Raw genomic sequence first — 14,940 nt, 5'->3', positions numbered from 1 at the left:
TGGATGGCATCACTGACTCGATGGACGTGAGTCTGAGTGAACTCCGGGAGGCCTGGCATGCTGCGATTCATGGGGTCGCAAAGAGTCAGACACGACTGAGTGACTGAACTGAACTGAATCAATTTTCACGATTAAGGAGTAGATATATATTACTGAATGCATATATTTAAGCTAATGGAGATAAAAGCTATTCTAGAAGCAAAAAGACTAGGCACTAATTTAAACTCCAAATAGCTATGTAATCTCTCTGGGCAAGTCACTCTGTTTCTTCATGCATCATTAATAGTAGATATCATCTTAATATTTTATATGGCTCCTAGAAACATTGAAAATATTGTGATTTAACAATATATTAAACAATAAAATGAACAGTTCATACATGACTTGCATAATTAATTTTTAGGAATTTAAACCTATCCAAACCTCAAGAATGCTTCCAAAGGGAAACATTACAGTAATGAAATGCCAATAAGTTGGAATTTTATTTCTAGGACTCCAAAGTGACCACAGAACTACATTCAGAATTATTTTTAAATGTTAAATTTATTCTACCTTTTCTTACTCTAATTGATATAGAAGTGAAAGTAAACTTAGCCTCCAAGAAATAAAGTGACAACAATCGAGAATTCTCAGAAACATTTTCAACTGTAAGATATTAGATTTAAATGTACATAAATGATCTACTTTTCTTTTCATTTTGGTCACAGAGTCAAGCTTGCTTTTCTCTGAAGTCTGTGCACAGTTTTTCTTCTGGACACACCATGTGACTTTTGGGATCTTAGTTCCCTGCCCAGGAACGGAACCTGGGCCACAGCAGGGAAAGCCCGGGGTCCTAACCACTGGACCACCAGGGAATTCCACTAAACAAATTAAGAGACAAAGTAACCGGACAATATTATTAAAAAAAAAATAGTGCTTGTAAGGGAAGTTAATGATCAAGTCATCATGAGGTTTTTAAACTATCCATATCACCCTTTACAGACACACTTGATAATGATTATGATTATAAAATGATCTCCCAGGTATCTAGCTTATTAGGAAAAGCTTCATTGTTAATAAACCACTTCACGTAATGCAAGTCTTTCAGCATCCATGGACCCAGCCCATAAAATGCCAGCAGCACCCTGGTTTCAACAGACCAGTGCCATTCCTACTGTAAGCACAGAGATTCAGCACGACAAAGGACAAAGTATGTGATAGCTCATTGAGAAAATAATACTACATATATATATATTCATCGACTATGGCAGGATATTCAAAAAACAGTAACAGTGTCGGCTTCCAGGGATGGAAACCAGGGGGCTTGGAGACAAGGGTGAAAGAAGGCTTATTTTCTGTTGAAAGTGCACATACTATCTAATAGTAATTAATTAAAATGAAGAAGGTAAGTAAAAAAAAAAAAAAAAGCAACTCCCAAGTGCAGATCAGATCTGGGAAACACCTGTGCTGCCTAGTTAAGTTACTGGGAGGCACTTTCACCTGATGTTAAAAAAATATCAGCATAAATATATGCCATGGTTAAGTAAAATAAGCTAAAAGCTGACGTAGAAATATAATTATTTAACACAACAAACATTTATTGAGTATCAGTAAAAAAAAAAAAAGTGATACTTTTTAGTGTGGAAAAAGTGAGATGGCTAAAGGTAATATGGCTTAAGTGGTCTTCTGATAGCACAAAGAAGTGCTAGATGGGGAATACAGAGAAGGGGAAAATCTATTTTGCCTCTAGGATCTTATAGGAAGGACAGCTCAAATATTGATATCTCCCCTAAATTCTAGACTCCAATATCCAATAGTCTACTCAAACCCACATTTTGGTATCTGATGGGCATCTCAGCCTTCATCTGTTAATCTTCATACCCTGATTTCCTCCCCCAAATATGCACCTCTCACAGTCTTTCCCATCTCAGTAAATGACAGTCCCATTCTTATCATTTCTTTGGCCAAAAGCCTAAAACTATCTCTGATGCCTAATTTTTCTTATATAGCACATCAATCTTTTAGAAATTCTAGTCTGCATTCACAAAACACCCTGAATTCTATCACCTCTCACCACCTCCACCACACGCTGGCCCAAAGGACTACCCTCTCAAACTAGAATTAGTATAAAAACCTTAAGGACTCATAAACAAAATAGATACAGAACCCTCAACATTCAATAATTTTTAAAAAGTCAAATTTGAAAGTGGGAGGGGGGAGGGCCAAGGATGAGACTTGAGCGGTCACTTCATAAAATATGATATCCAGTTTTGGTTAATCAACTTAAAAAAAAAAAAAAACATGCTCAATATCAATATTCATTAGGGAAATGCAAATTAAAACAGAGATACTATTACATGTCCATCAAAATGGCAAGACATTAAAAAACTGAGAATATCAAATGTTGGGAAAGATGGCTGAACTGGGAACTTTCTATGAACAGTTCTATGAAGACCTACAAGACCTTCTAGAACTAACACCCAAATAAAGATGTTCTTTTCATTATAAGGGAGTGGAATGCAAAAGCAGGAAGTCAAGAAATACCTGGAGTAACAGACAAATTTGCTCTTAAACTACACAGTACACAGAGTTTTGCCAAGAGAACGCACTGGTCATAGCAAACACCCTCTTCCAACAACACAAGAGAAGACTCCACAAAGAGATATCACCAGATGGTCAACACCAAAATCAGGTTGAGTATATTCTTTGCAGCCAAAGATGGAGAAGTAGCAAAAACAAGACCAGGAGCTAACTGTGGCTGAGATCATGAACTCCTTATTGCCAAATTCAGACTTAAATTGAAGAAAGTAGGGAAAACCACTAGGCCATTCAGGTATGACCTAAATCAAATCCCTTACAATTATACAGTGGAAGTGAAAAATAGATTCAAGGGATAAGATCTGATAGACAGTTGCCTGATGAACTATGGACAGAGGTTCATGACACTGTACAGGAGACAGGGATCAAGGCCATCCCCATGGAAAAGAAGTGCAAAAAAGCAAAATGGCTATCTGAGGAAGCCTTACAAATAGCTGTGAAAAGAAGGGAAGCTAAAGGCAAAGGAGACAAGGAAAGATATACTCATTTGAAATGCAGAGTGCCAAAGGATAGCAAGCAGAGATAAGAAAGCCTTCCTCAGCGATCAATGCAAAGAAACAGAGGAAAACAAGAAAATGGGAAAGACTAGAGATCTCTTTAAGAAAATTAGAGACACCAAGGGAACATTTCATACAAAGATGAGCACAATAAAAGACAGATCATTCACAATCACCCCAAAACTTCAGAGAGGATGTGTTTCTAATAGGACTAAGTAATATTATTTTAAAGTCATAATGATTTGAAAGTATCTTAAAATGTACCAACCTGGATTTCTATATGACGGGGGTTATCAATAAATTTTTCTATTAGTAGCCTATCATCACCAAAACTAGAAGCAGCCTCTTGAGATGAAAATCGAAAACCATCCCTATGAAGAAAAACAGAAGAGTCCCATGAACACAAAACAAACACAGCCCTTGATATAAAGAAAACTAAATAAAGGTTTATTTTTGCATACTTCTGAGCAAAGCAGAGAAAAATATACTTAACATACAAATAACTCAATTAATTTTGACTGAACAACAAGTCTTCCACTTACCAGTACTGTGACTCTGGGTAAATGCTTTAATTACCCTGATCTTAGATTTTTATAGAAAGAGGAACACCAACTTATTTCACCAACTGCTTTAAAAAAAGAGACATTTTAATGAGCCATCAAAGCATGTAAAATTTCATTTCTTGGACCTTAACATACCTTAATTCCACTAATAAAAATATATTAAAATGCATACCCATTTGACTCAAAAGTGAGACAATGCACACAAAAATGTAAAGAAATAGGCAACTGCACAGCTGGGGCAAAACCACAGCAAATAAACTCAGTAAGAATAGGTGAAGAAAGTCCTCAAGAACATTTCCAAATATTTTAAGTACACAACTTTGAATGGTCTCCCACATGTCCATATAGATCATTATAATTTTTATCTTCTTTAAAATTGCTCAAAAATAGTCAACAAAAGAGAACAGCTTGATTTTTTAAATAAAAACATGAATTTGAATATTGTTATACATTTATTTCCAAACTACAATAACTTAAACATTATTATTAAAATATGCTTACTAAAGTCATACACTTTGACATGAGTTCATTCAGTCTATTAAAAACTCAGACTTGCTTACTTAAAACTAATTGAGGATCTTATGTTCCATTCATCGATATATACAAAATATAAACTTTAATTCCTTTTACATGTAATTAATTTTTCTTACACTTCAAATACCTGTATTTAATGTTCAACATTAAAATTCTTTTAATCCTTTCATTTGCAAAGACTTCAGCTGGCAATATTAGAAATAACTATCTCATTTGTTTGTGTGCTTGAAAAATACAACATTGCAAATAAACACTGATTTCAAAACACATTGCAAATATTTCTGTCTCTCAGTAGTCTCAGAGAAAAAGTGTCATGTTTTCTCAGGCCTCCATTACTTTCACGATTTAAGGGAATGGAGTTTAGATCTCAGGAGACTGAAAACCTCAAAGAAACTAAAGCACGATGAATCATTGTTTTCAATATCATATAACCAACTTCTTATTAGGTGGGATACAATGATTCACAGAGGAAAAACATAATACTTTACAGTTTGTCTCTGCTCTAATGATTTTAGAGTTTTTATTTTGCTTTGAAATCACAAATACCAAAAGTAAAAAATCAGTCTCCCAAATAAAGTATCAAGTTTGACAGCATTACCAAAATGTTTTAGAATTCATGGAAAATTGCATTTAGACCATTTGTACAACTCAGTAATACAGGCACCATAGTAACTATTTGCATGAGCTGTTTTATGACAGGAGATCCTGATAAGGAATACAGAACTAATAAGCCACCACCAACCGGAAGATTTCAGGAAAAGTCTAAAGGAGACACCTTGTGTCCGTCCACTTCCCAGAATCCCTCTCGCTAGCATCCGACTTGGCTGAGCGATGCGTGCGCCACCAGGAAAGACTCCGAATTAGAATGATTGGCCAAAGACCACCCGGAAACTAATCCCATCACCGTAAAACCCAAGACTGGGAGCCCCAGCAGAGCAGTTCTCCTGGGTTCCCTTACCCTACTGCTCTCCACCAGGGTGCCCTTTCCCAATAAAATCTCTCGCTTTGTCAGCACATATGTCTCCTCGAACAATTCATTTCCGAGCATTAGACAAGAGCCCAGTTTCAGGCCCTGGAAGGGGTCCCCCTTTCTGCAACAGCTCCATAAATACTAACAGTGAAACTGAGTCTGGTGCATATATTATGTATGTGATAGAAATACAAAAATAAAACAGAAACTGCCCTCACAACACCTGAAATCATATAGGAGTACTCCAACATGTAGAGAGGATTAATTTTCCATTCATGCCACATTTCATTTAAATTGGCATAAAGAAAAGGAAGCCAGAAATTGTGAAAATATATGAATTTATTTTCAATAACCTCCATGACTCTCACCCTAATTTAATATGTTGTGGTTGTTCAGTTGCGAAGTTGTGTCCAATTCTTTGCACCTCCATGGACTGCAGTATATGCTGGTTATATGCTATAACCAACACTAAACTTTAAAAAAAATCTTTCAGATGTTCTAAAATGTCTAAGTATAGATGATACTTCCCTGAAGATGTTACAAAAGGGACACACTTCTTAGGATAATAAACACCTACTAAACTTTCTGAGGAATGTTAAAATTTTTGTGGAATATGTGAAAAATTTCTTCCTCAAGTTAGGAGAAAGGAAGGAATAAATGCAGTTCAGCATTATGTCAACAGCTGGTGAATTAAAAAGGGAGAGATGCAGGGAGCCATCGTGAGGAACTCCGCCCATGGCAAAGGTCATGAGGAAGGAGGCTTCGGCATACGCAAAGGCGTGAACAAGCCTCAGGAAACCCCCTGTTCCCGAGCATCTACCCCCAAAACCAGAGTCTACCTACTTTACTATTTTATGCTCTCACCTATGCCTCTGACTTTACGGGGGGCTGACCCCCATTACCTCTCTCCGAGAAGGAGTTAACTTACAGCTCCAAGTCAATAAGAATTCCTGGGCATGACAACAGTGTTTCAACTTAGGAACTCCTCTGAAGGTTATCTAGCCTGCCTGTACAGGTTCGTCTGGCCACATGTGACTGTTTCAGTTCAGTTCAGTCGCTCAGTCGTGTCCAACTATTTGCGACCCCATGAATCGCAGCACGCCAGGCCTCCCTGTCCATCACCATCTCCCGGAGTTCACTCACACTCACGTCCATCAAGTCAGTGATGCCATCCAGCCATCTCATCCTCGGTCGTCCCCTTTTCCTCCTGCCCCCAATCTCTCCCAGCATCAGACTCTTTTCCAACGAGTCAATTCTTTGCATGAGGTGTCCAAAGTACTGGAGCTTCAGCTTTAGCATCATTCCTTCCAAAGAAATCCCAGGGTTGATCTCCTTCAGAAAGGACTGGTTGGATCTCCTTGCAGTCCAAGGGACCCTCAAGAGTCTTTTCCAACACCACAGTTCAAAAGCATCAATTCTGTGGCACTCAGCCTGCTTCACAGTCCAACTCTCACATCCATACATGACCAATGGAAAAACCATAGCCTTGACTAGACGGACCTTAGTCGGCAAAGTAATATCTCTGCTTTTGAATATACTATCTAGGTTGGTCATAACTTTTCTTCCAAGGAGTAGGCGTCTTTTAATTTCATGGCTGCAGTCACCATCTGCAGTGATTTTGGAGCCCAAAAAAATAAAGTTTGACACTGTTTTCACTGTTTCCCCATCTATTTCCCATGAAGTGATCGGACTGGATGCCATGATCTTCGTTTTCTGAAGGTTGAGCTTTAAGCCAACTTTTTCACTCTCTTCTTTCACTTTCATCAAGAGGCTTTTTAGTTCCTCTTCACTTTCTGCCATAAGGGTGGTGTCATCTGCATATCTGAGGTTATTGATATTTCTCCCGGCAATCTTGATTCCAGCTTGTGATTTGTTTACAGCCTCCCAATCGTGACAGGCACAAAATGTTTTAGACTTACTAAAGGCAGATTCTTTTGGGAAGTTAGAAATTATTGGTATAGTGGGTTGGTTAGGAATTATATTAGTGAAGGGTTTTTCATTTGTTGTGCCAATAATTGCTGCTAATTCCCTGCCCTGGGTGTGACAAGGGTATCTCAGGTCAAACCTCTCTGCTGGCAGACTAGCTTGTGTGACAAGATTATCCATACTCCTGCCAAGCACATGATTGTTTACTACCTCTCAACCATAAACAGCACAGAGAGTTTGGAGTATTTTGAAAATCTTAATTAGCATAGGGCTTTTTCTCATTGTTGAGTCAATGATTGCCACCAGGCCTCCATATCCTTAGGCACCTGGGAATATATTAATCAATGTATTTGGAATATAGAAAAGGAAATAAAGTAGTTTTTGATGTTAGCAATACTAGACTTTTTGAGTTAATGAATTTTCTCTTTTGTTATAGATCACTGTACTTTGTTATAAATCACTGTGTCCTTGCTATGCAAAAACGTAACTTCATCACTATCTTAAGACTAAATAGATCTTAAGGGGAACATTGGTGAAAGGATTTTCATTTGTTGGGCTGATGTTTTGCTGCTAAATCTCCATATTCCCTGCCCTTATAATGAATATAACTAGCATATAGGAGAAATAAGTATTAACCTTTAAGATTAATCATGTTAACCTTGGGTTAAATAAATTCCTTTCTTGATTGTAACTCACTACACCCTCACCCTATAGGAATGCAACTTTATTTGGAGGGTGGTGCCTGGTTTAAGAAAAAACACCCTTGGAAAAAATAAGTTTTTTGGTTATCAGAAAGAAAGGATCATAAAATGTCAGCAGGCCTCATGACCAGAAGATGATGTAAACCCCTAAGACCTTTTTTTATACATTTATGTGAAGCACCTGCTTTTGACAAGGGTCAGGTCTGCTGACCCCCATGTGACTCTGTATTCATCCCTACGTGTAACAAAAGGTATATAAGCAAACCTAAAAAATAAAGAAATGGGATCAGTTTCTGGAAAGACTGATTCCCCCATGTCGTTTCTTTCTTGCTCCCCGTTTTTCTGGCTGAATTCCCATCTGGAATGTGGGTACTCACCAAGCCTGCTAATTTTGCCTGGGATTCTAAGATCAGACCAGGGAGGCCTCAGTGCCTCCTCTCCTTCGGGAGAACGGAAAGATGCCTGTGGCCTACGTAGGTGGTGATTGGTATCCCATGTAAACCAAGTTATTCAGCCTCTCTTTCTCTGCTGATTTTCTAATCCCTCTCTATCTGTAATTAAATAAGTTTTTTCCTAGGATGCCGATTCTGTCCCCACCTTCAAATTACCCTGAATCCACCAGGGCTGGACCCCGGCAAGTGACTCCAGAAGACAATATATGGGTGTTTTCTGGACTGTTCCCTCAATTTTTCCAAAGTTTTTATTTTTCCAAATTAACAGAGGTTACAGAGCAAATTTTTTAAGTGAGTATCCTATATCATTATATCAAATAATGTCATACTTTTGTTAATCTCAATAGAGTTTTAGAGGTGGCTTATTTATCAAGTTGAAGGGAATAATTTTAGGTAGAAAAGTACTTATGTACATACTTTTAATAATTATATGAAAATATTTTGAAACAATGTGCCATTTACTAGCCAAGAAAGAGTTAACTTATTTACCAAAGAGGCCCAATATAAGAATAGATATGGTGATTTCAGAAGACACTGAATTCTAAATTAAAATCCACTGGTTAAAAACCAAATCCACTGGTGAATATCCACTGGTGAAAATCACTGACTGCCAGGAAACTGATGAGTAATCTCACTATAAAAGAATATGTTACTAAGAGTAGCCTTGGAGAAACGACTGATAAAAAAATCTGCCACCCTAAGAAGCATAATGAAAACTGCATGCGGGAGTTCCCTAGTGGTCCAGTGGCCAAGACTCCACACTCCCAATGCAGGGGTGACCCGGGTTTCATGTCTGGTCAGGAAACTAGGTCCCACATGCCACAGCTAAAGATCTTACATGGCACAGCTAAGCCCTGGTACACCCAAAAAACAAATTAAAAAAAAAAAAGACTAAATGCTAAGTAAGAGTTTTAGTGAAACTGCTCTATAACTGCTATACAAAAGGGGAAAACACGGAGGAAAAAAGAGTTCACAAAATACACATCTCTTATAAAACCATGAAGTTGTGTTTAATATCTTTATTTTTTTTACTACAAAGACTATAGCAGATTGTGCTTTCCAAACATGGCCACTGTGGCATCTCCCACTCAGCATGCTCTTCTAAGAAACTTGCTACTCCTGCATGAGGAAGTGAAGCCTAACGTTCCTCCCCTTGAATTCAGGGGGAATTTGTGCTCACTGGTAATCAAACAGTACGGTAGAAGGGAAGCTGTGTATGAATTTTGAGACTGGATCATAAAAAGTGATACGGCTTTCACTTGGATTTGAAACAAATGCTCTTGGACCCTTGGGTCACTAAATAAGAAATCAAAGCCACCATACTGTGAGGAAGCCCAAGCAACCCATGGAGACGTCCACTAAATCACCGGGGTTACAAACAAAGCACAAGAGATAGCTTCAAAACCTGAACTTCAAAAGATAAAAGTCAAATAAGACAAATTATGTGGTAAAAATGGGACTAAGCATGCCTCTTATCCTTAAGCCTGCTTCCGCCCACACACAGCAACCAGCCAGCCCAACTGCCAACATTTCAGAGAGGTAACCAATGCTCTGTAAGTCGCCACCATCAAAAGGAACACGGGGAGAAGAATTCCAGAGAGAGGCTAAGAAGCAGGCCATTCTTCAATTAAGCATTCTTCAACTGTGAAGATAAATGCCTTCATTCTGACCTTAACCTCTCAGCATTTCCCAAGAAATTTTCAAGTAAAGCAGTGTTGCAGCACAGCCATTTAATTCATATATATGAACTCCCCAGTAGTTCAGTTGGTAAAGAATATGCCTGCAAAGCAGGAGACCTGGGTTCAATCCATGAGTGGGGAAGATCCCCTGGAGGAGGAAATGACTACCCACTCCAGTATTCTTGCCTGGGAAATCCCAAGGACTAAGGAGTCTGGCAGGCTACAGTCCATGGGGTTGCAAGAGTCAGACACGGCTTGGCGACTAAACCCCCAAGGCCAAAGAGACAGTAAGAGCCAAACATCTCTCTCTCTCTCTCTCAAACAGGGCCCGTAAGTCATCCTCAAGTACTTAAACTCTATATCCCATCATTCAGCAAATTCTGTTGCCTCTCCTTTCAGGATTAAACTCTTTCTTACCACTTCCACCATTACACTGGGGAAAGCCACCACCATCATTTTTCTTGCTTGGGTTATTTCAACAGCCCCCTGTCTGGTTTCCCTGATTCCAGGGTTCATGATTCTGTCCCCATTAAGTCTATTACCAAGATAGCTGCCAGAGTCATCCTTTTTAAAACTTAAGTCACAAAATCTTGACAACTGGTTCATCTGGATAATATATAGTACAGAAGTTCATTCCATTCTTCTACATTGTTGTATGCCTGAAAATTTCTACAATTTGAAACATGTAAATAAGGTGAGGAATTTGTTGTGAAGTTCCATGATTGTGACTTCTCTGCTGAAAACCCTCCAACAGCCTACGTCTCACTAAGCATGGCCACAAGGCCCCAGATAGTCTGTTCCCCATCTCCTTCTACCCCTCCCCAGCCCCCACCACCTGGCCACCTGCTTCTCTCCAGACCTGCTCCTGCATCACCGCCTCCACACCCGCTCTTCCCTAGCCTGGTCCTCATCTCCATGTACTCTAACCTCACCACCCTAATATGCCTACTCAGCAAGGACAATCCTGCCAGTCCTGTTTACAACAGGAATTCCTTCCAACACTCCCCATGCCTCTTCCTTTCCTCCTTTATTTTTTTTTTTATGTTGCTTATCACCCTCCACAATAGTATATGATTGATTTTCATCTTGTTCACTGTCTCTTCCTACCAGAATGGGTTTCTAAACCTTGTTTATGTCACGGATGCCTTTGGCAGGATCACGAAGCATTTGTCAAAATATGGCTCGAAGTGATTTAAAACATAGAAAAGAGTATGCATAGGATTTCATAAGAACTTACATTGAAATAAAGGTATCAAGATATTCTTTAAAAACAAATTTGGGATATCCTGTAAGTGGCTCGTTATTCATTAATAAGCTCCAACAACAAGTCTAACTGTTACTTGTTGCTATTGTTACACTGTTACTTAGAGGAATCTGCAATAACTGTGATGTGAAAACATAAGGGATTTCCTGAAGGGTGCAAAGTTCCACATATACTACTACTGTTGTAGTTTGTTGTCTATATTAGAGGAAACACTAAATTCCAGGTAGAGGCTAGTAAACGAAACATGTACTTTTTTCCCCCCTTATCCAGATGCATGAACATCCCTGAACTTTATGTGTCTGTAAATTCAAAGGTTAAGAACTCTGGATCCAGTCATACACTGGCTATGGAGGAATAGACGGTTCCCTCTATTGCATGTTTCTGTTCATGGCTCTCTTCCTGGAAACTTACTAAAACGCTGCTTGTCATATGGGAGGCTGCCAATATTAAACACCTCAATAACAGCACCAATGCACCCAATGAGTTTCTTCACGCTGGCTAAGTGTAAGATGGGAGAGGGGAATCTGACGGGACCTTGCTCACTATGTGGTAGCAGTAACGCTGAGCACGAGGCTGGGGTTGAAAGACTTGTCTTAGGCATATATCATCACCCCACCTCTGACGTATAACCCAAGAAACAACGGGGTTCTGAGACAATCATCTTTTAGAGTTAAAACTGTCTGTGCAAGTCTGCAATGTGGTGTCTGTCCCCTCAGATTTTAGGGTAATCTATCGCCCCTGAGAGATTTTTACGTTGTTATAAGTTCACTTTAGAACCTAACTTCTGACTTAGCTTTGCACTGGATGGCTTTCATACCGACCACTCCTGATTTCTCTCTTTCAGACATTTCAGGGAATGAGAAGGAAAGGAAAAGAAAAGGAGAAAAAAGAACTAACCATTTGGAAGACCAAATTATTTCTGGGTAGAGAAAGGGCAGGAAAGGCAACATTAAGGGTAATAATTCAGTGATTTTTTTTTCATCCCTTTCCTTCAAAAAATTACATAAATCTCTCTTACTGTCAAGCTTTGAAGTATGTAATAAACTCTGAATAGAGTCCCCTAAAACTTGCATGGACAAGGCAGTTGTTGAAAAATTTATTTTTCTACTCACCATGATGTTATCAATACATTAAGTTTTTAAAATTTTGTTTTCAAAGTCTCTTTTGATTTCCGAAACTACTACTAAGAAACTGTTCAAATACATAACAGAGTACACTGCATATGAAGGACATACTATAATTTCAAATTCAAAAGGAAATATATTTCACACTATAAATTATATTGAAATACAGTAACAGTATAAAGATACCACTAAAGTTATCAAAGTAGTTCACGATTTTTACAGGCAATCAAAGGGAAGCAAATGAGTACTGAGTAATACATAAACAGATGAAATTACTACTGCTTTCAAATATTTTAGATTCAAATCTTTGATCATATTCAGAATTAAAGAGCCAAACATTAGCAATTTTTACCTAAAAGACAGAATCATGACTGTAATCTTTAAAAATATACTGTAGAAGGTAATTCTTTATTAATGTTTGAGATAGTAAAAAAAGAAAACTTTCTGTAATAGGATAAACACCAAAATATAAATAAGAAACTTTTCTGCCTAATATTAATTTTTCCCATCTGGAGGAGTAAAAATTAGATGATTGTTTCAATTATTCCATTATGCTTTTGGTATCTGTTTACTTGTCAGTTTAATAAAACTCCAGTGACTGCTCTTTTCATCAAAAGTATATTTTGGACAGAATCTCACCTGGTCTCTTCATCATCCCAAGCGATCCGCATGCCCTTCCCACCACCGCCTGCTGAGGCCTTGATCATGACAGGGTAGCCTAACAGCAGGGAAGAATGAGACAGCAGTTCAGGCTTCGATCATCTGGATGCATGAACATGACAAGTGACCACATGTTCAGCAACACAGGGACAATAACTGATTTATTTAAAAGTTCCTTTCTTTAGCATCAGGAAAATAATGCCGGTTAAGGATCTTACATATATTTCATATATGTTTCATATATGTTTTTAAATGAGTGTGATCATTTTTAAAAGAAAAAGACCGTGTGTATCAATAAATGCAACATTTTACCCAATAAGAAAGCATAACTTGACAGTGGATTCCAAAAATGGAAGTAGATACAGCATTAAGTAACCAAAGATATAAGAAACAACTTATATAGCATTAAGGAAACACACACAAATACATGCATGCCTTTTGATTGCCCCAAACTGCTATTTGCAGGTATAACAAATTAAATTCCTTGTTTTCAAAAGTAATGATTTACAGGTACTTGAGGTATTTTCATCTGCAAAACTATAGGGAACCCCTGCAGTTTTTATCTGCAAGAAAGACATGATGGCTCTGGGAAAAATCAAGCCATGGCTGTTCTATTATGACTGGAGCTGAAGAGGCAGGGCTTGCTGCCATCATGGAGAAGCTACCAACATATACCATTCAGTCACCAGGGGATGAAATGCCTAGACATGGGAATATTATAAAAATACAACATCAGGCCCAAAACAGAGGACGCTTCCAGCCAAAGTCTTGTAAGAAAAAAGAATAAAACTGCTGTGATTAAACAGGACTGAGTATTTAGAGTAGTTACATTTTGACAGCATGAGTCATCTATGATGACTTACCAAGAAAAGCTGCGAAGTCTCTGTGTTTAGAGGGTTTCTGACAATACAGTGGAGATACTCATGTCTGAGACCACTTGTTTGTGATCGTTTGTAAAGAAAGAAGAGGTCAGGGAGGAGCCCTTCGAGGACTCTGCCCGCCCAGGGCAGCTATCAGCACTGCACTCTAGCTGTGGGATCTTTGAAGAAAAGGGCAGACAGGGCCAAATGTCACAGACATCTGACCCCTAAACCACAGAGCATCACTCTTAACTTCGACTTAGTTAAAAATGTTTCATAATTAATTCAGCTTTGAAAGTTCAGATACTGGTTACACTTATGTGAGATAGATTTCTGTGGGACAGCACTATAAAAGCAACACTAGATGCAATAAGAAGAAAGATGAATACGCTATTCTCACACAGGGAGCCGTATAATCTAGGAAGAAAGAGGCACAGGACCCCAGATAACTCTCTCAGTGGGAATCATAGCAAAGAGAAAAAGGGATTAAGAAAAGCATATTATATTGGATTGGCCAAAAAGTTCATTCAGGTTCTTCCATAAGATATGATGGCGAAACCCACCCAAATAAACTTTTTGGCCAACCCAACAGACAGGAGGCTAGCGGTGGTGCCAGCGATAAAGAACCTGCCCACCAACACAGGAGATAGAAGGGACACAGGTTCGATCCCTGGGTTGGGAAGATTTCCTGGAGGAGGACACGCAACCCAGTTCAGTATCCTTGCCTGGGAAATCTCCTGGACAGAGGAGCCTGGCGAGCTAGAGTCCATGGGGTTGCACAGAGTCAGACATGACAGAAGCAACTTAGCACACAGCTCACAACAGATAGGGCTATTTATATAAGACTATGCAGGACGAGCAGGATATGAACACGTTAGGCAGCAAGAACAGAAACAAAACAGAGGTGGGGAAACATACGAGAGGTTTAAGGAAGGACTGAAACAATCTGAAGTACACAGTTTATCTGCAGGATGGAAGAGGAAAAGAGAACTGGATACATAAATTAGATGCAAATTATCCTACACACTTCTGCATTCTACAGATTCTACTTGAGAGTAACAAGAACATTATTCGCCTCATAGCACTGCAGCCCCACAATGAATATCATATAAAGGAACTAGATTGAAGTCAGT

At 38.6% G+C, this 14,940-nt stretch overlaps 1 protein-coding gene across 1 annotated transcript in view; it reads right to left on the bottom strand.

Moving 5' to 3' along the window:
• Nucleotides 1-14,940, bottom strand: part of PCCA (propionyl-CoA carboxylase subunit alpha) — a 381,652-nt gene that overhangs the window by 216,305 nt on the left and 150,407 nt on the right. Inside the window, exons 9-10 of the mRNA XM_052649967.1 lie at nt 12,927-13,005; nt 3,343-3,445 (exon numbers count right to left, since the gene is read on the bottom strand). Coding sequence (XP_052505927.1) covers nt 3,343-3,445; nt 12,927-13,005 — 182 coding nt within the window. The remainder of the gene's footprint in view (nt 1-3,342; nt 3,446-12,926; nt 13,006-14,940) is intronic.

Source organism: Budorcas taxicolor, chromosome 12, assembly GCF_023091745.1.
Source record: "Budorcas taxicolor isolate Tak-1 chromosome 12, Takin1.1, whole genome shotgun sequence".
In the NCBI taxonomy this organism is placed as follows: domain Eukaryota; kingdom Metazoa; phylum Chordata; class Mammalia; order Artiodactyla; family Bovidae; genus Budorcas; species Budorcas taxicolor.
Note: the sequence above shows the minus strand (reverse complement) of the source record. Positions and strands in the feature narration are given on the sequence as shown.